Source organism: Schistocerca cancellata, chromosome 8 (assembly GCF_023864275.1).
Source record: "Schistocerca cancellata isolate TAMUIC-IGC-003103 chromosome 8, iqSchCanc2.1, whole genome shotgun sequence".
NCBI classification, from domain to species: Eukaryota; Metazoa; Arthropoda; class Insecta; order Orthoptera; family Acrididae; genus Schistocerca; species Schistocerca cancellata.
Genome location: NC_064633.1, coordinates 327,372,448 through 327,395,985, shown reverse-complemented (window position 1 = coordinate 327,395,985; position 23,538 = coordinate 327,372,448). Strand labels below are relative to the sequence as shown.

Here is a 23,538-nt window from a genome sequence, read left to right as displayed (position 1 = left end):
AAGATGCATCATCCACTAGATCCGACCACCTACCGAAAGCTAAGAACAAATCCGACGCAGCTTAGTGCGTGAAATACGAATCGGTTAATCAAGGTGTCTCCCGCCTCTGCGAACGTACCGAGAAATCTGCGAAACACAGAAAGCATACCAACTATACGAATCATCAAAAATCCACATAGATGGCGTACAACAAGTCCAATCGTCAGTGGCTCTTGGCTCACGGAAGTATGAAACGTTTGACCTGTCTGCTTCAGTTGCACGAGAGAAATAAAATAAAGGACTCGGGAAATTTCATTGTGAAGTGGAAGAAACTAAAACTTGGACCGAAGGACGCCCTGGTTAACTTTTATCTTGTTTCTTTGTTTACCAGAGTGCCATTCAGTAACACTTTACAGCGTGTAAGTTCCATTTTCGAAGACATCACCAGACTATTTCATGTATGTCTTATAAAGGGGAAGACTCGCTAATTAATGGTGCAAGGCTACTGGAGGTTTCTAGACCACAGTGTCATTTGGCACTTATAGTTACAAGGAAAGCAGCGACGAATAACGAAACAGTTTTGAAATTTCATTGCTAGTGACTTCGATGCATTTGGTACTAGGCAATAACTCAATATCAGTAACTCACCCTTAATTCTTTAAAGTAACTAACTCCATTGTACAAAACACAGGATGAGTATTGTCTTGTAAATCTTGGGTTCTATTTTAAGAAAAGCTAGTTTTTCGCGCATATCAATGTTTATGACGTCTCCTGAGCTATGTGCAATACAATGTTGGACGTTTTGAAGGTATGTGTAATGATATACTTGTATACTGAAAATAAAATATGTTGGTAATACAATTAGTAGTAAAGGCGTAATAAATGATGCTGAAGTTTTACTGTATGAACAGCGAAAAGGTAGTAACCGATAAATGTTTTTCCTTTCATCGTTTTGAGAGGTTGTCAGCAACAAAAGGTTTCTTAAACGTTTGAAATTATGCATAAACTTTGTTGGAAGTCTTTAAGTTGTCTCATTCTCAAATACTGGATTAACAGATTCTGGCTAATTTGTACTCCCTGAGTCATTCTGCCTCAAGACGTTTACACAGTTTTTAACTTTTATGTTTATTGTGTTCGACCTTTAATGTATATTATACCTTTTACCGAGTGGACTATGACAGGATTTTAAAATTTTAAATTCGTCAATAATTACATGAAATACTGAAAATCAATTTTTTTCCCCTGGAAACCATTAGATACGCAGCCTGCAATGGTGGTGGATGAGCGTTTGTCAACCATACATGTTGCACATCCCGTATTGCCTGGAAAGGAGGACTGAGGGGTTAAGAACCAGCTAGCTCCCACGGGGGAGGGTGACGTATGAAGTGGGCAGACATAGGGGGAGGAAGAGATGGACGAAATGGAGGGAGGAGAAGATGGACCGAGAGGGTGGTGGGTCGGGGGGAAAGGGGATGGACAGAGAGAGGATATTACACTAGAAACACAATTCTTTGTTTTCCTTTCTAATAGAACACTGGAATAAATAAAAACCTGGCAATGCAGGGTATTCAGCTAACATGATACAACTCTCACTTGGTAAGGGAAAGGTGCCCAAAGAAAGAAAATATTTCCAATTAAGTGCAGCGCCTACCCAACCAACAATGCCATACAGATTTTTTTATTTGTCGAAGACAGGACAAGGCAAAAGTTGGGCGTGGCTTGCTGTTGCAGAGAGCAGCCTAATGTTGGTGATACTGGTGGCAGTTGTGTCTGCAGTAGCAGCGGAGGAATCGGCTGTGGACTTGTCACGGCTGCCTGACGGCTTCCTGATGGGCACAGCCACGTCTGCCTACCAGACAGAGGGCGCCTGGAACGAGGATGGTGCGTATGGAAAGTTTTTGTAGCCACTAGGTTTAGTGCCTTGTGGATTCCACTACTTTCGTACACTATGTGAATGGCCCAAGACTAGAATGGTACAAGGTCTGTAAACAATTCAAAGAAGTCATTTGCCCTGCAGATTTTGTTGGTTGTTAGAAATAAATGTTTTGTTCCATATCAGTGTCACTACTCGACACGTTGGACAACTTGGTTCTTAGCAGGAGAACTTAGATTGCATTCAGCTATTTCTTGTATTAGTGTTACATTACTTTTAATGTACACAAAGAATGGTTAAAAATCGGTGAGGATTGCGTATGTTGTGTACAGATGCAAGGGGAGTTCTCCACTGTCTGTAAACAGCTGGAAGCTGTCTTGGCCACGGTCGACAGGCTTCAGGCCATTGCCCTGGGCTGGGGCGGCGTTGGGGCACCCGAGACGAAAGCTTTGGCACCTCTGGAGCCCATAGTGTCGCCTAGGATCGCGGTTGCCACTGAGCCTTTAGATTCGCATCTACCTGCCGTTAGACACTTGTCCGACGGTGACTGGCGAACAGTTGCAGGATTGTGAATCTTTGGACGGATACCGCAAGTGCATATCGGCCCCACGTCTGTCACTTTACGTCTTAAAACAGATTTGAAGTATTGCCTACTAGCCGGCCGGGGTGGCCGAGCGGTTCTAGGCGCTTCAGTCTGGAACCGCACGACCGCTTCGGTCGCAGGTTCGAATCCTACCTCGGCCATGGATGTGTGTGCTGTCCTTAGGCCAGTTAGGTTTAAGTAGTTCTAAGTTCTAGGGGACTGCTGACCTCAGATGTTAAATCTCATACTGCTCAGAGCCATTTTATCGCCTACTGCTGAAAGTACTTCTGAGTCAGCACGGGACGCCTCAACTATCGGGATTGTCGCTGATCTTCCTGAGAAGTATGGACAACGCAGAGTGTGTGACTGCTTGTTCTTGGGTGCTCCAATGTTGGGTGAGTCGTGGGGCTCCTCAAGGAAATCGTGGGCAGGCCGCGAAAGGAGGCCAGTGCCCAGTTTGCTTACCAGAGGTCGCACTCTGCCTGTAGCGTCTGAGTGCACTTCATGCACCAGGCTGGGCATCGTGGCTCATGCCAGCAAGAATGAGGGCTGCCGTCTGGGTTCAGAGGCCTTCCTCGCTTCCTAGAGGTGGCTGACTGAGTTTTTGAAGACAGCTAGCCTCACTCACAGGCTGGAAGCAGAGATATCGTTTTGTCCCCAGAACCGATCGTGGTCCTTTGATTTCAGCCAAGTGGAAGGCTTAAACCAGAGGCTCAGACAGTTCCGTGACGATCTTGACTGCGAATTTCTCGACCTCCGCTATCGGCTGGAGAAATGTAAGACCGCCCACTCAGTAGCTCTGGTGCACACTACATGTAAGAAGCTGCTACTATGGTAGTGGAGTACACAGAGCGTGGGCACCTTGGTCTTCGAGGATGGAGAAATCCCTCCACATGATCGATAAGATGCATACCAATCCCAGACAACACAGCATTCGTCATAGCAGATCGCAGAAATAAAATTTTAATATAATATTAGATAACTGCAGAAGTGTCTATGGAAAGATCCTGGAAGTAATCTCGCTCACAAACGATAACAATATCCGTATCACAGGTACAGAATGTTGAATGACTTTGAGGTTAACTGCAATGAAATTCGAAACCCTATCTGAAATGTTTATCGCAAAGATAGGTTGAACGCTACTGGTGGTGTTTTTACAGCAATAAAAAATACGATAACATCTATTAAGATTACTACGGACTCGGAATGCGAAACAATTTGCGGGAAGATATGTGTTAACAATGGATCAAACAGATCATCAGATGCTTTTATAGACCCGCCGCCTCAGGAGCAATGGTGGCGGAATATTTCAGGGGAAACTTGACGAACATTTTCCGTAAATTTCCCGGTCATTTTATAGTTTTAGGAAGAAATTTCTCCTTACCAGCTGTAGCCTAGGAGATTCAAGTGAGTATGGCGGGGCATACGGGCAGGGAATCGATTGAAATGGTTCTAAATGCCTTATCCGAAAATTATCTTTAGCATTAATTAAATGCGCAGTGTCTGTTCCTTCGAAAGAACAGACGTCACGCAGATCCAGCAGCTGTGAAACGCTATAAGTAAACTGAAGGGGGATTACTGCAATCAGCTGCAGAGGGACATTAAGCGGAATCAGCAGCGACGAGCGAAAATGTGTACTGGACCGGGATTCGAACCCGAGATCTCCTGCTTACTAGGCAGTCCCGAACAGAAGTAGAATGGACAGGGACTGCTGATAGGTGGTGCTCGATGGGAGTGTGGATCGGCCAAGAGGCGTACCGAGGTAGTCCGTGCAGTTGCGATAACGCTGTGTCCCGGGTGGTGCAGTGGTTACCACATTTGCATTCGGGTTCGAATACCGGTCCGGTACACATTTTCGCTGGTCGCCGCTGACTCCGCCTAACGTCTCGCTGCAGCTGATAAGTGATCCCCCTTCAATTTACATATAGTATTATCTCGAGCAGTTACTCAGAGAACCAATTGGTGATGGTGATAAGTTACCTGTTGTGACAAACCGACCCGAACTTTTCGAGTCAGCGTAGAATAGGTAATCAGCGATCGTAAGATTGTTACGTCATCACTGAATACGGACGGCTGTAACTACGAATTTGAAGAATGGGAGGGAGATCTTCCTGTTTAACAAGAGCGACAAGAAACAGATTGCAGGTTACATGACAGTTCAACACGAAAATTTCATCTCCAGTATTAGCAATGTTGAGTGTCGGTGGACAACGTTCAAGAGCATTGTTTTAGACAGGTATATGTCGTGCAAAATTGTGAGGGATGGAAAAGATCTGACATAGTTTGACAATCGCAGTAAAAAGCTGCTCGAAAGCAGAGAGAACTACACTACAAAATTAACAAAGCCAGTGCCTCACAGACAAACAAAAACGAAATCAAAATGAGTGTAAGGAGGGACATGCATGAAGTGTTCAACTAATTTGAAAGTAAAATTATATCTACTGACTTAACAGAAATCCTAAGTAGTTTTGCTCTTTTGTTAAATCAGTAAAGGGATTGAAGCCATTTCTCCACACACTCCATAAGTATTGGGGCAAGGCGGTTTCTGGGACACTCTGCATTGTTGCCAGATGTGTCCATGATGGCGGCGATGGCGTCATCCAAGATGGAGGTGTGTAGACGTGACAACAGTGCATGACATTATCCAAGAAGACGGATTTTGGCGGGAAGATAGGTCAATTAGACGACTTCCACTAACCTAACCCCCCTCCCCTCCTCCAGAAAAATGGTGGCAAGTTCAAATTCCAACAGGATAATGCATCACACCACAGTTATCTCTGTTAATCTAAGAAAATGGCGGGAAGTAAGGTTACTTGGAGTACCTCCACTAACCTAAGTCATCCGACCACCATCTCTTCCTAGGGATTGGTGGAAAAAGGACGCAGCCTGCACTGGGCTGCTGGAGAGAGGAACGAATGTACTTTATTTATTTTGGGACGATTTATTTAGGGGTGGATGTTGAGATCTAGTATATTTATCACAGAGATACAGAACACACGCTCTGACATGCCACATAGCCTGCAGACCTGAAAATCACTTGTAAATAATGGAATACATTTATGTCCAGAGAGCCAAACAACTCATAAATAGTCAAAATAATAATCCATCTAAAAGACACTGCAAACATGCTTACCAATTGCCAAATGTCGAAATCATACACTAGTCTTTATTTGAAAATCTGAGGCACTACTGCAGTCAAGTGTGTTTACTACGAGGTCCAGAGCCCAACTGATCTAGTACACAGTACCACCACCAGAGGGCACTTTCACTTGTTCTGTGACGTAATCAAAGATAGCGGCCATGACATCAGCTGATGACACGACTACTGTTATCCAAGATGACGGCAAACTGTGTGTTCACCACGTGGTATGCAGTCCAACTTGTCTAGTACACAGTACTGCCACCAGAGGGCGCTGTCATCCATTCTGTGATGTCATCTAAGATAGTGGGGAAAATAGCAGGAAACAGTGTGGTCACCACGAAGTATGGACATAGCACATAGTACTGTCACCAGAGGGCACTGTCCTCCACTCCATGATGTAAACTAAGATGACTGTCTGGAGGGGAAAAAGACTCATCCTGCACTGGGCTGCTAGAGAGAGTAAGGAAGAAGTGTACTTTATTTATTTTGGAACAATTTATTTAGGGATGGAGTATATTTGTCACACTGATACAAAACACACTCTCTGACATGCTTGGGGTCACACCTCACAGCCCACAGATCTGTAAACAACTCCTAAATAATGCTCTGCAGACACGAAATCAACTCGTAAACTGTCCAATTAGTGCATAACACAGCCTACAGACCTGCTTGCTAAATAATGCAACAAACACACACAAGTACCGCCTGCCGCTCCCTGTCCACTAGGCTGCACATAAGGCTACCAGCAATCGAGATGCACCGACAGCCCCTGTGAAGTGATGTAACCGTCAGTCGCCAAGTCAAGCACAGGTGCCCCCAAGATTGAGGCAGTGACATCCCATTCATACTTTGTACCTGAGAAATTCCCATCGAAATATGTGTTCACCTAAGCATTGTTTTGCTGACATGACCAGACAGGAGCAAAGATCTATTTTCAGACTGTTTCGATGCCAGACAAAAGCCAGCGTGTCACATCACTCTCACTCCGCTGCCGATGGCATGTGAAATTTTTTCAAATGTTATACTGACTTCACATGCCTTTCTAAATAACCGCCAAGTCATTGTTGGGACTGCTCATGTGTTTACCATTGCTGGTGTGAATCCTCATAGCTGTGGTGCAGATCCAGTGGGAGCACTGTTCGCCATCTTTATCTGCAGGTGAGACTTTCAGTGGTAAAATTATTTTACACAGATCACTAAATTGCACTGACAGTTAAACCCGCAAAGTTGTCTACAGATCATCAAATACATATTTACCAGCATAACTACAATTAAATATTACAGTTGCTGCTACAGTCTGACACTGATCGATGTGCAGGTAATGTCCTCTCTTGAAAGTTGTGCTTCTGGAACGAATCTCAGTATCTATAGTGCACATAATTTTCCACTATCGATGTGCTGAATCTATACATCCCTCATGATACGACACACAGTCATCTTCTCTAGTCATGCCACAACTTAAACCTCAGTAACTTTACAACGCAATATAAACACATTTTTTACAACATAAGCCACTGTAACTTTACTATACACTATATACTCATTTTACACAAACAATGTAGTTTTCTTTTATATATGTACCACACCCAAAAAAATTATGGTATGCCTACACTCACACAGGCTAAATGTCATGATTCTCCTCAGTCCTGGGGAAGCACCGTCAGCCTTTTCTTTCTTTCTACAGTGGGGACTTTCAGTGGCAAAAAATTACTCTACACTGATCGCCATATTGCACCACCGAATAAACCTTGCAGAGTAACAAACATATCGTTAAATACATAAAGACTCTTACTCAATTCCACTGCTCTCCCACTGAGAACAGGAGCTTAAATATCAGAGTGTGAAACCGATCTCCAACTCAGCAATATATCACCGAGTACCGTGTCGATCTAATAAACACACAATTCATATCCTCCACCATACAAAATCATCCGTTTTACATCAGAAAGCCCTCAGTGGAACGAAGTCACTCTGAGAACTCTTGTGCTAAGATTGGCTCGTTTCACCCCTCGGTACAAACGCATTACTGTTTCTGGTCCAGACCACCCTTGTTCCTCGCATTTCTACCCCCATCTCCAGACTCTCGGATTACAATAACTCATGTATTTTCGCATGGGTTGCCACAATATTATACCATTTTCGTCGTACTTCTCGATATCAAGCACATAGGGATATAGCCTGCACAACAGTATCGCTCACACAACATAATTCCGAAGATATAGACTAGAAATTATTTCTATACAAACCCGAAACTTTTGCGCTTATCCCACCTGTGAAGACCTTTACGTGAGAACTCGAAACAAACAGACGAAAAATGATACACTCCTGGAAATGGAAAAAAGAACACATTGACACCGGTGTGTCAGACCCACCATACTTGCTCCGGACACTGCGAGAGGACTGTACAAGCAATGATCACATGCACGGCACAGTGGACACACCAGGAACTGAGGTGTTAGCCGTCGAATGGCGCTAGCTGCGCAGCATTTGTGCACCGCCGCCGTCAGTGTCAGCCAGTTTGCCGTGGCATACGGAGCTCCATCGCAGTCTTTAACACTGGTAGCATGCCGCGACAGCGTGGACGTGAACCAGATGTGCAGTTGATGGACTTTGAGCGAGGGTGTATAGTGGGCATGCGGGAGGCCGGGTGGACGTACCGCCGAATTGCTCAACACGTGGGGCGTGAGGTCTCCACAGTACATCGATGTTGTCGCCAGTGGTCGGCGGAAGGTGCACGTGCCCGTCGACCTGGGACCGGACCGCAGCGACGCACGGATGCACGCCAAGACCGTAGGATCCTACGCAGTGGCGTAGGGGACCGCACCGCCACTTCCCAGCAAATTAGGGACACTGTTGCTCCTGGGGTATCGGCGAGGACCATTCGCAACCGTCTCCTTGAAGCTGGGCTACGGTCCCGCACACCGTTAGGCCGTCTTCCGCTCACGCCCCAACATCGTGCAGCCCGCCTCCAGTGGTGTCGCGACAGGCGTGAATGGAGGGACGAATGGAGACGTGTCGTCTTCAGCGATGAGAGTCGCTTCTGCCTTGGTGCCAATGATGGTCGTATGCGTGTTTGGCGCTGTGCAGGTGAGCGCCACAATCAGGACTGCACACGACCGAGGCACACAGGGCCAACACCCGGCATCATGGTGTGGGGAGCGATCTCCTACACTGGCCGTACACCACTGGTGATCGTCGAGGGGACACTGAATAGTGCACGGTACTTCCAAACCGTAATCGAACCCATCGTTCTACCATTCCTAGACCGGCAAGGGAACTTGCTGTTCCAACAGGACAATGCACGTCCGCATGTATCCCGTGCCACCCAACGTGCTCTAGAAGGTGTAAGTCAACTACCCTGGCCAGCAAGATCTCCGGATCTGTCCCCCATTGAGCATGTTTGGGACTGGATGAAGCGTCGTCTCACGCGGTCTGCACGTCCAGCACGAACGCTGGTCCAACTGAGGCGCCAGCTGGAAATGGCATGGCAAGCCGTTCCACAGAACTACATCCAGCATCTCTACAATCGTCTCCATGGGAGAATAGCAGCCTGCATTGCTGCGAAAGGTGGATATACACTGTACTAGTGCCGACATTGTGCATGCTCTGTTGCCTGTGTCTATGTGCCTGTGGTTCTGTCAGTGTGATCATGTGATGTATCTGACCCCAGGAATGTGTCAATAAAGTTTCCCCTTCCTGGGACAATGAATTCACGGTGTTCTTATTTCAATTTCCAGGAGTGTATTTCCTCTCACGATTACCAGTCTCGGTGATGGATCATCATCATCATTTGAGACTGATTATGCCTTTCAGCGTTCAGTCTGGAGCATAGCCCCCCTTATAAAATTCCTCCATGATCCCCTATTCAGTGCTAACATTGGTGCCTCTTCTGATGTTAAACCTATTACTTCAAAATCATTCTTAACCGAATCCAGGTACCTTCTCCTTGGTCTTCCCTGACTCCTCCTACCCTCTACTACTGAACGCATGAGTCTCTTGGGTAACCTTGCTTCTCCCATGCGTGTAACATGACCCCACCATCTAAGCCTGTTCGCCCTGACTGCTACATCTATAGAGTTCATTCCCAGTTTTTCTTTGATTTCCTCATTGTGGACACCCTCCTGCCATTGTTCCCATCTACTAGTACCTGCAATCATCCTAGCTACTTTCATATCCGTAACCTCAACCTTGTTGATAAGGTAACCTGAATCCACCCAGCTTTCGCTCCCATACAACAAAATTGGTCGAAAGATTGAACGGTGCACATATAACTTAGTCTTGGTACTGACTTCCTTCTTGCAGAAGAGAGTAGATCGTAGCTGAGCGCTCACTGAATTAGCTTTGCTACACCTCGCTTCCAGTTCTTTCACTATGTTGCCATCCTGTGAGAATATGCATCCTTTGTAAAAGATTCGAAATCATCCCTATAATTTATGAAGTCAACTAAGATGTTTCTCATGTATAGAGAATCAGCAAACTTGTCTTTCACCTACTAGATGCACACACCACAATCCATGGTCTCGCAACTAAATAAAGACGCGAAATTTGCAGAAGCAATTAACTGAACAATTTACATTGTCAGGAATAATGGCACAGCACAAACACATGTCTATATTGAATCTTCTCAAATTTCCACACGATCACGAAATCTATCCAACACATACTAAGTATTAATTCGCTATTCTGCCGTCTAGAGGACGATGCAGTCAAGTCAGCTACATTCCTGCATTCCAACAGACCTTTGCATTCGGACGGCTCCTGTCGTTAGTGGGAAACGTGAATCATTCCCACCACACGCCCAAGGTAGACAGAATCATCCTAGAAAACCAATCACATATATGTTTTATCATTGCACTTACAGGTAAATGTTAAGATTGCTGTCGCAGTTGAAAGACATTCGACAATGAGGTAAATATCGGAATTACACCCTGCTGATGGCTGTGGCTCTAGAAATATAAATATCACTACCTTTCTTATGACTTGACATACATTTCCCTCTCTTTTCACAGTATTCCACAGTCACCTCCTTTGCACATATGAGAACACAAACACACACTTTATAAGCCTGATGCTCAAGGTGAACCTATCACGCATACCCTACTACTACTACTACTACTACTACTACTACAATACTTCATCAATAACTGATTGCCCACAATACAAAATAATACTGAGAGAAAATCAGCAATGGATGGACCTGTCTCATAAGTTTTTCTTGTGAGTGATACCACTGTGTCTTAGAAAGAGAGCCATAATTGGCTCATATGTTAAAAAAACCCGATTGCAACAACTACTCTATGTTACTACCACAAGCGGTCTTGGTTCTACAGGTGCACACAAGTATCCATGTTGTAATCTAGACTGATTTATAAATCGAGGTATGGCATTATCTCCGAATGAGGTGGTTTTCGTCCAGACAAATACCGAGAAGATGACTGTAGGAGTATATATTATCATACCAGCAGCCCAGTTACACACAACCCACAATGCAACCTCATGATAAAATTTCAGAATTTTGAAAGTGATTCGGCTAAAGAACACAGTATGTAACCAGTATTTGCATATGAATTGTATGTTTACTAGATAGACAAGGTACACGGTGATATATTGCTGGGTTGGAGATCGGTTTCACGCTCTGATATTCAAGCTCCTGTCCTCAGTGGGAGAGCATTGTAATTGAGTAAGAGTCCATAGAAAGAAAGAAAAGGTGGGTGGTGCTTCCCTAGGACTGAGGAGAATCATGAGTGTGAGTGCCAGCATGCTATAATTTTTTTTCGGTGCTGTACAGATACAAAAGAAAACTGCACTGTTTGGGCAAAATGTGTATATATTGCACTGTAAAGTTACTGTGGTTTATGTTGTGGCATGACTAGAGAAGGTGTCTGTGTGTCCTGTCATGAAGGATGTATAGATTCAGCACATCGATAATTGCGAGGGTATGAGAGAGATTTTTTACGTGGAAAATTATGTGCGCTATAGATACTGAGATTCGTTCCAGAAGCACAACCGTCAAGAGGGGACATTACCTGCACATTGATCGGTGTCAGACTGTAGCAGCAACTGTAATATTTAATTGTAGTTATGCTGATAAATATGTCCCTGGCTTCCAATATTCCTGTGAGTCTCGTATGTATTTGGTGATCTGTAGACAACTTTGTGGTTTAACTGACAGTGCAATTTAGGGATCTGTGCAAAATAATTTTACTGCTGAAAGACTCGCTTGGAGAAAACAATGATGAACAGTACTCCCACTGGATCCACACTGCAGCTATGCATCATCATGCCAGCAATGGTGAACACACATGCAGTCCCAAGAATGACTTTACGGTTATTTAGATATGCATGCGAAGTCAGTATAACATTCGGAAAACTTTCACATGCCATCGGCAGCTCAGTGAGAGTGATGTGTCAATGCTGGCTTGTGTCCGGTGTCGACAAGGTCTGCAAATAGATCTTTGCTCCCATCTGGTCACATCAGCAACGGTGCTTAGGTGAACATGTATTTCGATGGGAATTTCTCAGATGAAAAGTATGAACAGGATGTTGCCGCCTCATTCTTGGGGGCACCTGTGATTGACTTGGCAGCTGATGGTCACATCACTACACAAGGGCTGTCGGTGCATCTCGATTGCTGCGATTGCTGGTAGCCTCATGTGCAGCCTAGTGGACAGGGAGCGGCAGGCGGTGCTTGTGTGTGTTCGTTGCATTATTTTGCAATCAGGTCTGTGGGCTGTGTTATGTACTAATTGGACAGTTTACGAGTTGATTTCGTGTCTGCAGAGCATTATTTAGGAGTAGTTTACAAATCTGTGGGCTGTGAGGTGTGACCTCAAGCATGTCAGAGAGTGTGTTTTGTATCAGTGTGATAAATATACTCCATCCCTAAATAAATTGTTCCAAAATAAATAAAGTACACTTCTTCCTTACTCTCTCTAGCAGCCCAGTGCAGGATGAGTCTTTTTCCCCTCCAGACAGTCATCTTAGTTTACATCATGGAGTGGAGGACAGTGCCCTCTGGTGACAGTACTATGTGCTATGTCCATACTTCGTGGTGACCACACTGTTTCCTGCTATTTTCCCCACTATCTTAGATAACATCACAGAATGGATGACAGCGCCCTCTGGTGGCAGTACTGTGTACTAGACCAGTTGGACTCCATACCACGTGGTGAACACACTGTTTGCCGCCATCTTGGATAACAGTACTTGTATCATCAGCTGACGTCAAGGCCACCAACTTAGATTTCGTCATGAAACGGATGACAGTACCCTCTGGTGGTGGTGGCACTGTGTACTAGGTCAGTTGGGCTCTGGACCTTGTCGTGAACACACTGGATTATGGTAGTGCCAGCCATTTTCTTATCTTAGTAGAGATAGCCCTCGTAGCAAACACACTGGATTGCAGTAGTGCCTCAAATTGTTTATATAATGACTGGTGTATGATTTCGAGAATTGATGATTAGCAAGCATGTTTGCAGGGTCTTTTAGATGGATTATTGTTTTGACGATTTATGAGTTGTTTGGCTCTCTGAACATAAATGTATTCGATTGTGTATGAGTGATTTGCAGGTCTGTAGGCTGTGTGGCATGCCAGAACATGTGCTCTGTATCACTGTGATAAATATACTAGATCTCAAAATTCGTCCCTAAATAAGTTGACCCAAAATAAATAAAGTACACTCCTTCCTCTCTCCAGCAGCCCAGTGCAGGCTGGGTCCTTTTCCCACCAATCCCTAGGAAGAGGTGGTGATCAGATAACTTAGGTTAGTGGAAGTAGTCAAAGTGACCTTTCTTACCTGCAATTTTCTTACGTTAGTAGATATAGCCCAAGTGACCTTTCTTTACCTCCAAAACTGATCCCAAGGACAAGGTTGCGATCGGTTGTCTTAGGTTAATGGAGGTAGCCTAAGTGTTCTTTCTTTCCCACCAATTTATTATACTAGTAGAGATAGCTCAGTTGATCTATCTTCCTGCCATAATACAAACTTGGCACCAGTTCCTAGGGAGAGGTGGGGGTCGGATGACTTCAGTTGGTGGAGGTAGCCAAAATGACATATCTTCCCGCCACTTTTCTGGGGGAGGGGAACGGAGGAGTTTTGGTTAATGGATTTGCTCAATTGACCTATCTTCCCACCAGAATCCACCATCTTGGATGACATCAGAGCCGCCATCTTGGATGACGTCATGCGCTGTTGCCAAGTCTACATGCTGCTGTCTTGGATGACATCAATGTCGCCATCTTGGATACATCTAGCAACAATGCAGAGTGCACCAGAACCGCCTTATCCCAATACTTCCGTAACCATAAGAGCACTGGAACGGAGGATGAAACAGAAATTGCCGAAATATTAAATGCCGTTTTCCAAAACTGTTTCACAGAGGAAGACGGCACTGTTGTTCTTTCTTTAAACTGTTGCACAAATGATAAAATAACAGATATCGAAATAAGTGACCATGGGACAGAAACGCAACTGAAATCACTCGACACAGGAAAGGGCACTGGACCTAGTTTGACTGTACATTTATTATGCAAAAGGACATGCCCTTGTTCTATCAGGGTGTACGGTAGGTATCTGGGGAAGCGGAGCATTCTTAACAATTACAGAAAAGCTTAAGTCATTCGTATTTTCAAGAAGGGTGATCGAAAAGACGCAGAGAATTGTTTGATGAAGATGAAATGGGAGATACGATAATGCGTGAAGATTTTGACAGAGCACTGAAAGACCTGAGTCGAAACAAGACCCCAGGCTAGACAACATTCCATTAGAATTACTGACGGCCTTGGGAGAGCCAGTCCTGACAAAACTCTACCATCTGGTGAGCAAGATGTATGAGACAGGTGAAATACCCTCAGACATCAAGAAGAATATAATAATTCCAATCCCAAAGAAAGCAGGTGTTGTCAGATTTGAAAATTACCAAACTATCAGTTTAATAAGTCACAGCTGCAAAATACTAACGCGAATTCTTTACAGACGATTGGAAAAACTGGTAGAAGCCGACCTCAGGGAAGAACAGTTTGGATTCCGTAGAAATATTGGAACACATGAGGCAATACTGAGCTTACGACTAATCTTAGAAGAAAGATTAAGGAAAGGCAAACCACGTTTCTAGCATTTGTAGACTTAGAGAACGCTATTGACAATGTTGACTGGAATACTCTCTTTCAAATTCTGAAGGTGGCAGGGGTAAAATACAGGGAGCGAAAGGCTATTTACAGTTTGTACAGAAACCAGATGGCAGTTATAAGAGTCGAGGGACATGAAAGGGAAGCAGTGGTTGGGTAGGGAGTGAGACAGGGGTGTAGCCTCTCCTCGATGTTATTCAGTCTGTATATTGAGCAAGCAGTAAAGGAAACAAAAGAAAAATTTGATGTAGGTATTAAAATCCATGGAGAAGAAATAAAAACTTTGAGGTTTGCCGATGAAATTGTAATTCTATCAGAGACAGCAAAGGACTTGGAAGAGCAGTTGAATGGAATGGATAGTGTCTTGAAAGGAGGATATAAGATGAACATCAACAAAAGCAAAACAAGGATAATGGAATGTAGTCGAATTAAGTCGGGTGATGCTGAGGGAATTAGAAGGAAATGAGACACTTATAGTAGTAAAGGAGTTTTGCTATTTGGGGAGCAAAATAATTGATGATGTTCGAAGTAGAGAGGATATAAAATGTAGACTGGCAATGGCAAGGAAAGCGTTTCTGAAGAAGAAACATTTGTTGACAACGAGAAATTTGTTAACAACGAGTATAGATTTAAGTGTCAGGAAGTCGTTTCTGAAAGTATTTGTATGGAGTGTAGCCATGTATGGAAGTGAAACATGGACGATAAAAAGTTTGAACAAAAAGAGAATAGAAGCTTTCGAAATGTGGTGTTACAGAAGAATGCTGAAGATTAGATGGGTAGATCACATAACATATGAGGAAGTATTGAATAGAATTAGGGAGAAGAGGTTTTTGTGGCACAACTTGACAAGAAGAAAGGACTGGTTGGTAGGACTTGTTCTGAGGTATCAAGGGACCGCAAATTTAGTATTGGAGGGCAGCGTGGAGGGTAAAAATCGTAGAGGGAGACCAGGAGATGAATACACTAAGCAGATTCAGAAGGATGTAATTTGCAGTAGGTACTGGGAGATGAAGAAGCTTGCACAGGATACAGTAGCATGGAGAGCTGCATCAAACCAGTCTCTGGACTGGAGACCACAACAATAACATTACTCTGTCGCCTGTCTGTGCATAATTTTGGAACATGTTTTATGCTCGTGTGTTGTGACGTTTCTGGAGGCCGGTAATGTCCCTGTAGGAATCAACATTTGTTCCCAAAAAGAGAGTCATTTGAAACCCAGTTCGCTCAGTTTGTCAACAAGACTCAGACAACAGTAAATACATACGCACAGGTAGATGCTATTTTCGTGACTTTAGGATGCAGTTCCACACTGAAGCCTAATGAATTGCACTTACCTGTATCAGAATCATAGTTAGTATTTACAAAGCAGTTCCTCAGATGAATCAAAACGGCATTTTACTCATACAAGGCTGATTATCATATCAGCTATAACGAAGTCCTGCAGTGGCATGTAAAATACACATAATTTAGCCACTGCCATAAATCAGGCAGACAGACTACGTGAAGACTACTGACTGTTAGCAGGTGAATATCATGAAACGTACATGTAACCTAAGATGACCAAGGAGTCTAGCACAAGATTAAAAACATATGAAAATCTGGAAGAACTCACAGAACAAAATTTATTCAAGACTAGTTCAGTTTGATAGATATAAACAACCGACATAAATTGAGAATGGCTTAAGGAGAATAAGCATAGATGCCATTACATGTCGTAAAACATGGCAAACAAATCAACTGTAAATCCTAAAAATGATGTCTTGTATGATACGTATTTCTTGCTCTAATAATATTATATAAAGAGACTTGTAGATGTAATCCTGTGTTTAAGATAAAATATTGTCATTCTTGTCTCCAACAAAGTGGAAGTAACAAACGTAATGCATAGTGACACAGAGTTTAGCGCTAAGGTCACCATTAAGTCCATAATTGAAACATTATGTAACATAGTCATTTAAAAAAAATGGATACCACGAACATTAAATGCTAGACACACTAAGGCCAGCCAGTGTGTATATGGAACAAAAAGTTTTTACAATGTAGAAACAAAACATATCCGGCCATATATAAGATATAGACATATATTAAAGGTCAATACTGGAGCTTGAGTGTAACAAAACTTAGATCTCAGGCTATAGATGAAAAACATTGGGTATGGCTGATTATAAGTTAAATCTATATTATCTACATTTAAACTAATCGAACAAAAAGAAATATATCAATGAAATTGTATATAATAAATATATACATTGCTGATCAATAATAAAACATAAATGCAACACACTTAGGCCTCATGTTACAGCTGCCATAGCTCTCTAGCTGCAAATGATGCACACAGCAAGCATGATTGATTATGTATATGAACAACTGTGGACCAGAATAAACAATTTAGACCTTTAAAACAAGTCATAGGGACAAGAATGACTATGAGTATTTGTAGGCTTTCGGTTACAGTTCACACAAGCTTTAGACACTACGTATTCACCTGAAATCTTTAACTATATTACCTCACATACAAATGTGACTAATAATACATAAAAATGGAAAATATTAAAGACTAAGGATTGCTAATACAAATAAAGAATATGAAAAATGTGTATGAACCTAGTTATCAGATTATAAAGGACAAAATTTGGACATCAGCACAATTATGTCAACAACAGCAGTGTTCTGATGAAAAACGGTAAGGAAAAAAGTAAAATAACTATTGAATACAAGTAAAAGAACAGGAAATATTAATCAGTAAACGAAACGATTGCATCAGTTTGTTAGATGCAGAAGTTAAGAGGAAAAATTTTATTACAATCGTGGTACACATATTACTCGATTTATGTTGATATTAATCATAAACATGATGTTTGCACTAGCACTTTAATTCTACTGTCTGACAATCATCTTAGATGCATTTCATGCTTATCATTTGTACCCTCTTGTAAGATTATTGATATGTGCATGTGAGCAATGTAGGTTTTGATTTTTATGGAATTTGTATAGGACTTTACCTTATTATCAGTAGTGTCTTCATTATATGATCTGTAACTTATGGACTAAGTATACACGTAGGTTACACTTGTCCCTTTGATTTGATTTAAAGGTTTAAATTGCTTATTCTGTTCAGTGGTTATTCTTCATATTTCCTATATATATAATCGGTCATACCCAAGATTTATGTCATGCACAGCTTGAGGACAATGTTTGCTGTAACCCGGGGCCATGTCTGCTGCATTTATGTTTTATTATTGACCAGTAATGCATGTAGCCCTAAGTTTAGTCATGTGTAACCCGGAGCCCAGGTTTGTTACTTTAGTATTTTATTACCAACTGATAATGTATGTCTATATTGTATACAATTCAGTTGATGTGTTTCTATCTGTATGATCAGCTGAAATGTAAGTAGTATAGATGTAACTTATCAGTCGTACTCAATGTTTGTCATTCGTGGCCTGAGATCTACGTTACATCTACATCTGCATCTACTTTATTACTCCGCAATTCACAATTAAATGCCTGGCAGAAACTTCATCGAACCCCCTCCAAGCTATCTGTCTAACGTTCCACTGTCGAATAGTGTGGGGAGAAATGAACACACAAATATTTCCGCGCGAGCTCTGATTTCTCTTATTTTATTGTGATGATCATTCTTCCCTGTGTAGGTGGGTGCCAACAAAATATTTTCACATTCTGAGGAGCAGGTTGGTGATTGAAATTTCATGAGAAGATCCTGACGCGATGAAAATCGCCTTTACTCTAATTATTGCCACCTTAATTCGCGTATTACATCCGTTGCTCACACTCCCTTATTTCGCGATAATACAAAACTAGCTGCCCTTCTTTGAACTTTTTCGATGTGCTCTGTCAGTGATATCTGCTACGGATCCCACACCGCACAGCAATATTCCAGAAGGGGACAGAGCGCTCTGCCAATAAATCATAGTTCTTGTTTCGCTTTCCCCACAACATGATCTATCTGACCGTTCCAATTTGTTATTCTTAATTGTAATCCCTAATTGTTAAGTTGAATTTACAGCTTTTAGATTTGTGTGTTTTATCCTGTAACCGAAATTTAGCAGATTCCTCTTAGTAATCATGTGGGTGACTGCACACCTTTCATTATTTAGAGCCAGTTACTACTTCCCGCAACATGAAGCATAGAGATATCTTTTCTAAATAGTTTTGCAATTTGTTTTAAACATCTGATGACTTTATAAGAAGTAAAATGACAGCATCATTCGCAAACAATGTAAGAGGGTTGCTCCGATTGTCTCCTAAATCGTTTATGTAGATCAGGAACAACAGAAGGCATTCAACACTTTCGTGAGGGACACCAGAGATTACATAGTTCTATTCGATGACTTTCCGTCAGTTACTACGAACTGTGACCTTTCTGGAAGGAAATCACGAATCCAGTCGCACAACTGAGACGATACTTTATAGATAGGCTATTTGATGAGAAGACGCTTGTGAGGGACGGTGTCAAAAGCCTTCTGGAAATCCAAAAATATAGAATCAGTTTGACATCCCCTGTCGATAGCACTTACTAGTTCGTGAGAATAGAGAGCTAGTTGAGTTTCAAACAAGGACTGTTTTTTTATTTATTTATTTTTTTCTAAATCTGTGTTGGCCTTGCCTTTATTGAGTTAAGCTGGAATGAGATTTTCACTCTGCATCGGAGTGTGCGCTGATATGAAACTTCCTGGCAGATTAAACTGTGTGCCGGACCGAGACTCGAACTCGGGACCTTTGTCTTCCGCGGGCAAGTGCTCTACCAACTGAGCTACCAAAGCACGACTCACGCACCGTCCTCACAACCCCACTTCTGCCAGTACCTCGTTTCCTACCTTCCAAACTTTAATCTGCCAGGAAATTTCATTGAGTTAAGCTGCTTCGCTACACCAAGGATATCTACTGCCAGGTTACTCATGTTGGCGGTCGTTCCTGACTCGAATTTAGGAATAGTTACTTCATCTTCTTTGGCGAAGGAATTACGGAAAACAGTGTTTAGTAACTCTGCTCTAGTGGCACTGTCATTCGTAATATGACCATTATCATCGAGCAGTGATGGTATTGTCTCTTCCCGCTAGTGTACTTTAAATATGACCGAAATATCTTTGAATTTTCTGCCAGATTTCGAGTCAGAGTTTTGTTGTGGAAATTATTAAAAGCATCTCGCGTTGCAGTTCGCTCTAAGTTTCGAGCTTTTGTTAAACTTTGCCAATCTTGGGGTTTAGGTTATTTAGTTTATTTGGTATATATAATCTCTAAATTGCCCTCGATACTATTTCTTTGAATTCAAACCGTATCTGGTCTACACGTAGTCAGACTGGAAAGAGTGGAGACTGTCTCTTAGAAAGGCGTCAAGCGAATTTTTATCTGATCTTTTAAACAGATGTATTTAGCTTTTACTTTTGGTAGGTTTTAATATTATGGTACTTACTTTCCCTACAACAACCTTGTAATCACTAATCCCTATATCCGTCATAATGCTACCTATTTGCCCAGGATTACGATATTTGTTGCAGAGAGGCCAAGCATGTTTCCGCAACCATTTACACTTCGAGTTGGTTACTGAGCTAATAGTTCAAATTAATTTTCTGAGAAAGCGTTCAGAACGATTTTGGACGACATTTCATGCTTACCACCGACTTTACATATGTATTTTCGTCAACATATTGAGGGTAGACTGAAATCGCCATAAACTGTAATTGTATGAGTGGGGTACTCAAGTTTTATTTGAACTGTTCAGCAACAATCATCTGAGTCGACGGGATTGGGGGGGGGGGGGGGGGTTCCGATTGTGAAGTATCATACTAACTCACTTCAGTTTCACTACAAGGTAAACTGCTTCTAACATCAAGAAACACTCCACCACCAACTATATTTAATCTATCCTTTCTGAACACGATTTTGTCCTTTGAAAAAATTTCGGATGATCTAATTTCCGTCGTTAGCCAATTTTCCGTACCTATAACGATTTGCTTTCTATTAGCGCTTGGAGCTCCAGTTGTTTACCAACACAGCTACGACAATTTACAACTAGCTAGGTCTACCTTGCTGCGTTTGCGCCACACCCATTATACTGATGTCCCTTTTCTAGTTTCTCGAGACGCTGGTACCTAAAAATCTACCCTCTCCCCCACACACTGCCCCCCTACCCATGTAGCCATTTCCTGTGTGTAATGGTTATAGGTCATCCGCAGCCCGAGGTCTAAGGTTTGTTAAATTCAAGTTTTATTAGTGACCTGTAATGTAGGTCCATATCTTATATAATTCCCTGACCTTTTTTGTTTCTATACTGTCAAAAATTGTCTTATATCCACAGCAGCTGACCTCACTGTCTCTAGCATTCGATGTTTATGATACAAAAGAATTACTTCATCACTATGTTACATATCCGTTCAATTACGGCTTTGATGGCGATCTGACCATAAAGCTCAGTGTCAGTATGCGTTCCATTTGTTACCTCCGCATTGTTGATGAGAAGACTGACACTTAATATTGCGTCTTAAATATAGGATTATGTGGTTGCTCTGCTTGGATGACAAGCCCGTTGACTGTAATTATTATCTACAAATTTATTTATATAATGTTTTTAGACCAAAAGTATGTATAATGCAAGCTATCAATTTTAAGATTTGGTTGCCATGTTTTACGACGTAACGTCGTCTATCCTTGTTCTTCCTATACTGCAATCAATTTATGTCGTTTTTTGATGGTAACCACAACATGTTGCCAACACTGAACTACTCTTGCGTAAATTGTACTCTTCTTCTAAAGACTAAATTACAGATCTTCGTATGTTTTTACTCTTTGATGTTAAACCCTTTGGTGGTCTTAGGTTACAGATGCCTTTGATTAGATACATCCGGTAACTGTCAGTAGTCATTACGCAGCCTGTCTGCGTGATTTGACGTCGGCTTAGTAATGTCTGTTTTACAAACCACTGTGAGACATCGTACTTGATATGCTAATGAGTCTTGTATGAGTAACATGCATTTTTGTTCCATCTGATGCACTGCTTTGTTAGTACTGACTAAGATTTTGATGTAGGTAAGTATAATTCTTACATTTTTCGTTCTTTTTTATACTCTTTTTGTGTTTTTGTTTAGTCTTCCAGTGATGATGCTTGTAGAAACTAAAGCCAGTAAGGAATAAAGTTAAATTTGTTCAGCGGATAGCTATAAAAATGATCTTCCTCAAACTATATGTATGTATGTATGTATGTATGTATTTATTTTTTTTTTTTTACTTTAGGGGAAGGGATGTAACTGAAGAAAACGGATGCAGTGCTGTTAACGAACCATGAAGCATGGAAGGTTGTTGCGTGTGTAAGACAACACAGTACACGTTTAAAGCCAATATACATCTTTAAAAGTGTAAAATAAACAATGATTGTGTTTTCATTTCTCTGTTGGTATTAAATAATGGCGCGTGTTTCCTGTAATCCCTACCGTAATTGCTGTATAAATCACAAGCGAGGTACCATATCATGCAATATAGAAAAAAAGTTATCAGTCCTCGAATCTACCTGTCGAACTCGAGTGTTCTAACGCAAAACGATATCCAGTGTCTCTTCTAGGTGACAAACTTCTCTTCCAATGAGTAATTCAGTATGTTGGTGCGGTATTGTAAAAATCGAGACACAGGGGATGACCGAGCTACGAACTTCAGAAAATTTGTATTGTGCTAGAATTCCCGGTTTCCGATTCGTACTAAAGTAGAGCTTAACCCTCTTTTTTCTAAGCCACTGTATTTGCAGAGCACTTTGATGCCAAAGAGTCTTGAGTACTAAAATTTGACGGGAATAAAGAAAATGCTTACCTACTAGAGGTTCTCTGGCGCTGCGTATTCGTAGATTGCTTCCATAATCTCGGTACTGGTCTAATGCAGTATTGTTAATCATAATTGGCAGCCACATTTAACATCCAAACCTCCAAAAGCAGCGTCGAATATTCAAACAGATGGAGACAATAGTCTGTCTTCCCTTTGCGGATAGAAAATCTCGCTGAAATTCTCGTTGCACTCCAGGCGCGGGCGAGCAAGCATTCGGCGCGCCTACAGTTTGCGCGTATGTGCCGAAGGAACGGAAATCATTCTCGTCATCAGTTGACTGCCATTGTTCATTTACGTCTGACTTACATGCAATGTAGCATGTTTGTGAAATAACTTTACTTGTAAGATAAATTTGCTAAAGCTTGGAACATATGATGTCTTAACAGATACGTGGAGCTTATAGAACGTGTTTTCTAGGTAAAGGGGAGAGCATATGGGATAACCTGTTGCACAGGAACCCCAACTACTCCGTTGACTGCAGTAACGGCGATGTGGCAGCCGACTCGTATCACAAGTACAGGAGAGACGTCGCCATGCTCAAGGAATTGGGGGTGAGTACTGAACGTTGTCACTGCAATAGCTAACATGGCTGCACTGAGTTTGCCCCTTCAACCAAAAGCTAAATGAATATCAGACACACATTTCAAACATTTGATGATTTCAAGAAGGCAATTTTCTCTGTTGAAGGGGGAAGCACTAGACCAATTAATCTTGAATTTTGAAGTTAAAACTAAATTGACAAATCTAAAAAACTTACTGAGTGAGTCTCAAACGTAAAGTTCACGAGCGAAACTTCTAAGGTCTATAAAATAGAAATACGGATGTGACATAAGATGACGCTTATCTTCACTCTTCTTCAGATATTTGTTAGAAAAAATGCTAAGAATTTGGAATGGAAAATTAAAAGAGTATAAAGTGTCATCAATAAAACTAGGACTGGAGCAATGCATTGAAATAAACTGCCCGTAATTTTCAGACGATTTTGCTGTACGTCCTGAAAATCT

General features: G+C 42.0%; 1 protein-coding gene across 1 annotated transcript in view; it reads left to right on the top strand.

The window, feature by feature from the left end:
- The first annotated feature begins 1,721 nt into the window (after nt 1-1,721).
- Nucleotides 1,722-23,538, top strand: part of LOC126095544 (myrosinase 1-like) — a 182,795-nt gene continuing 160,978 nt past the window's right edge. The window contains exons 1-2 of the mRNA XM_049910323.1: nt 1,722-1,860; nt 22,952-23,085. Coding sequence (XP_049766280.1) covers nt 1,722-1,860; nt 22,952-23,085 — 273 coding nt within the window. The remainder of the gene's footprint in view (nt 1,861-22,951; nt 23,086-23,538) is intronic.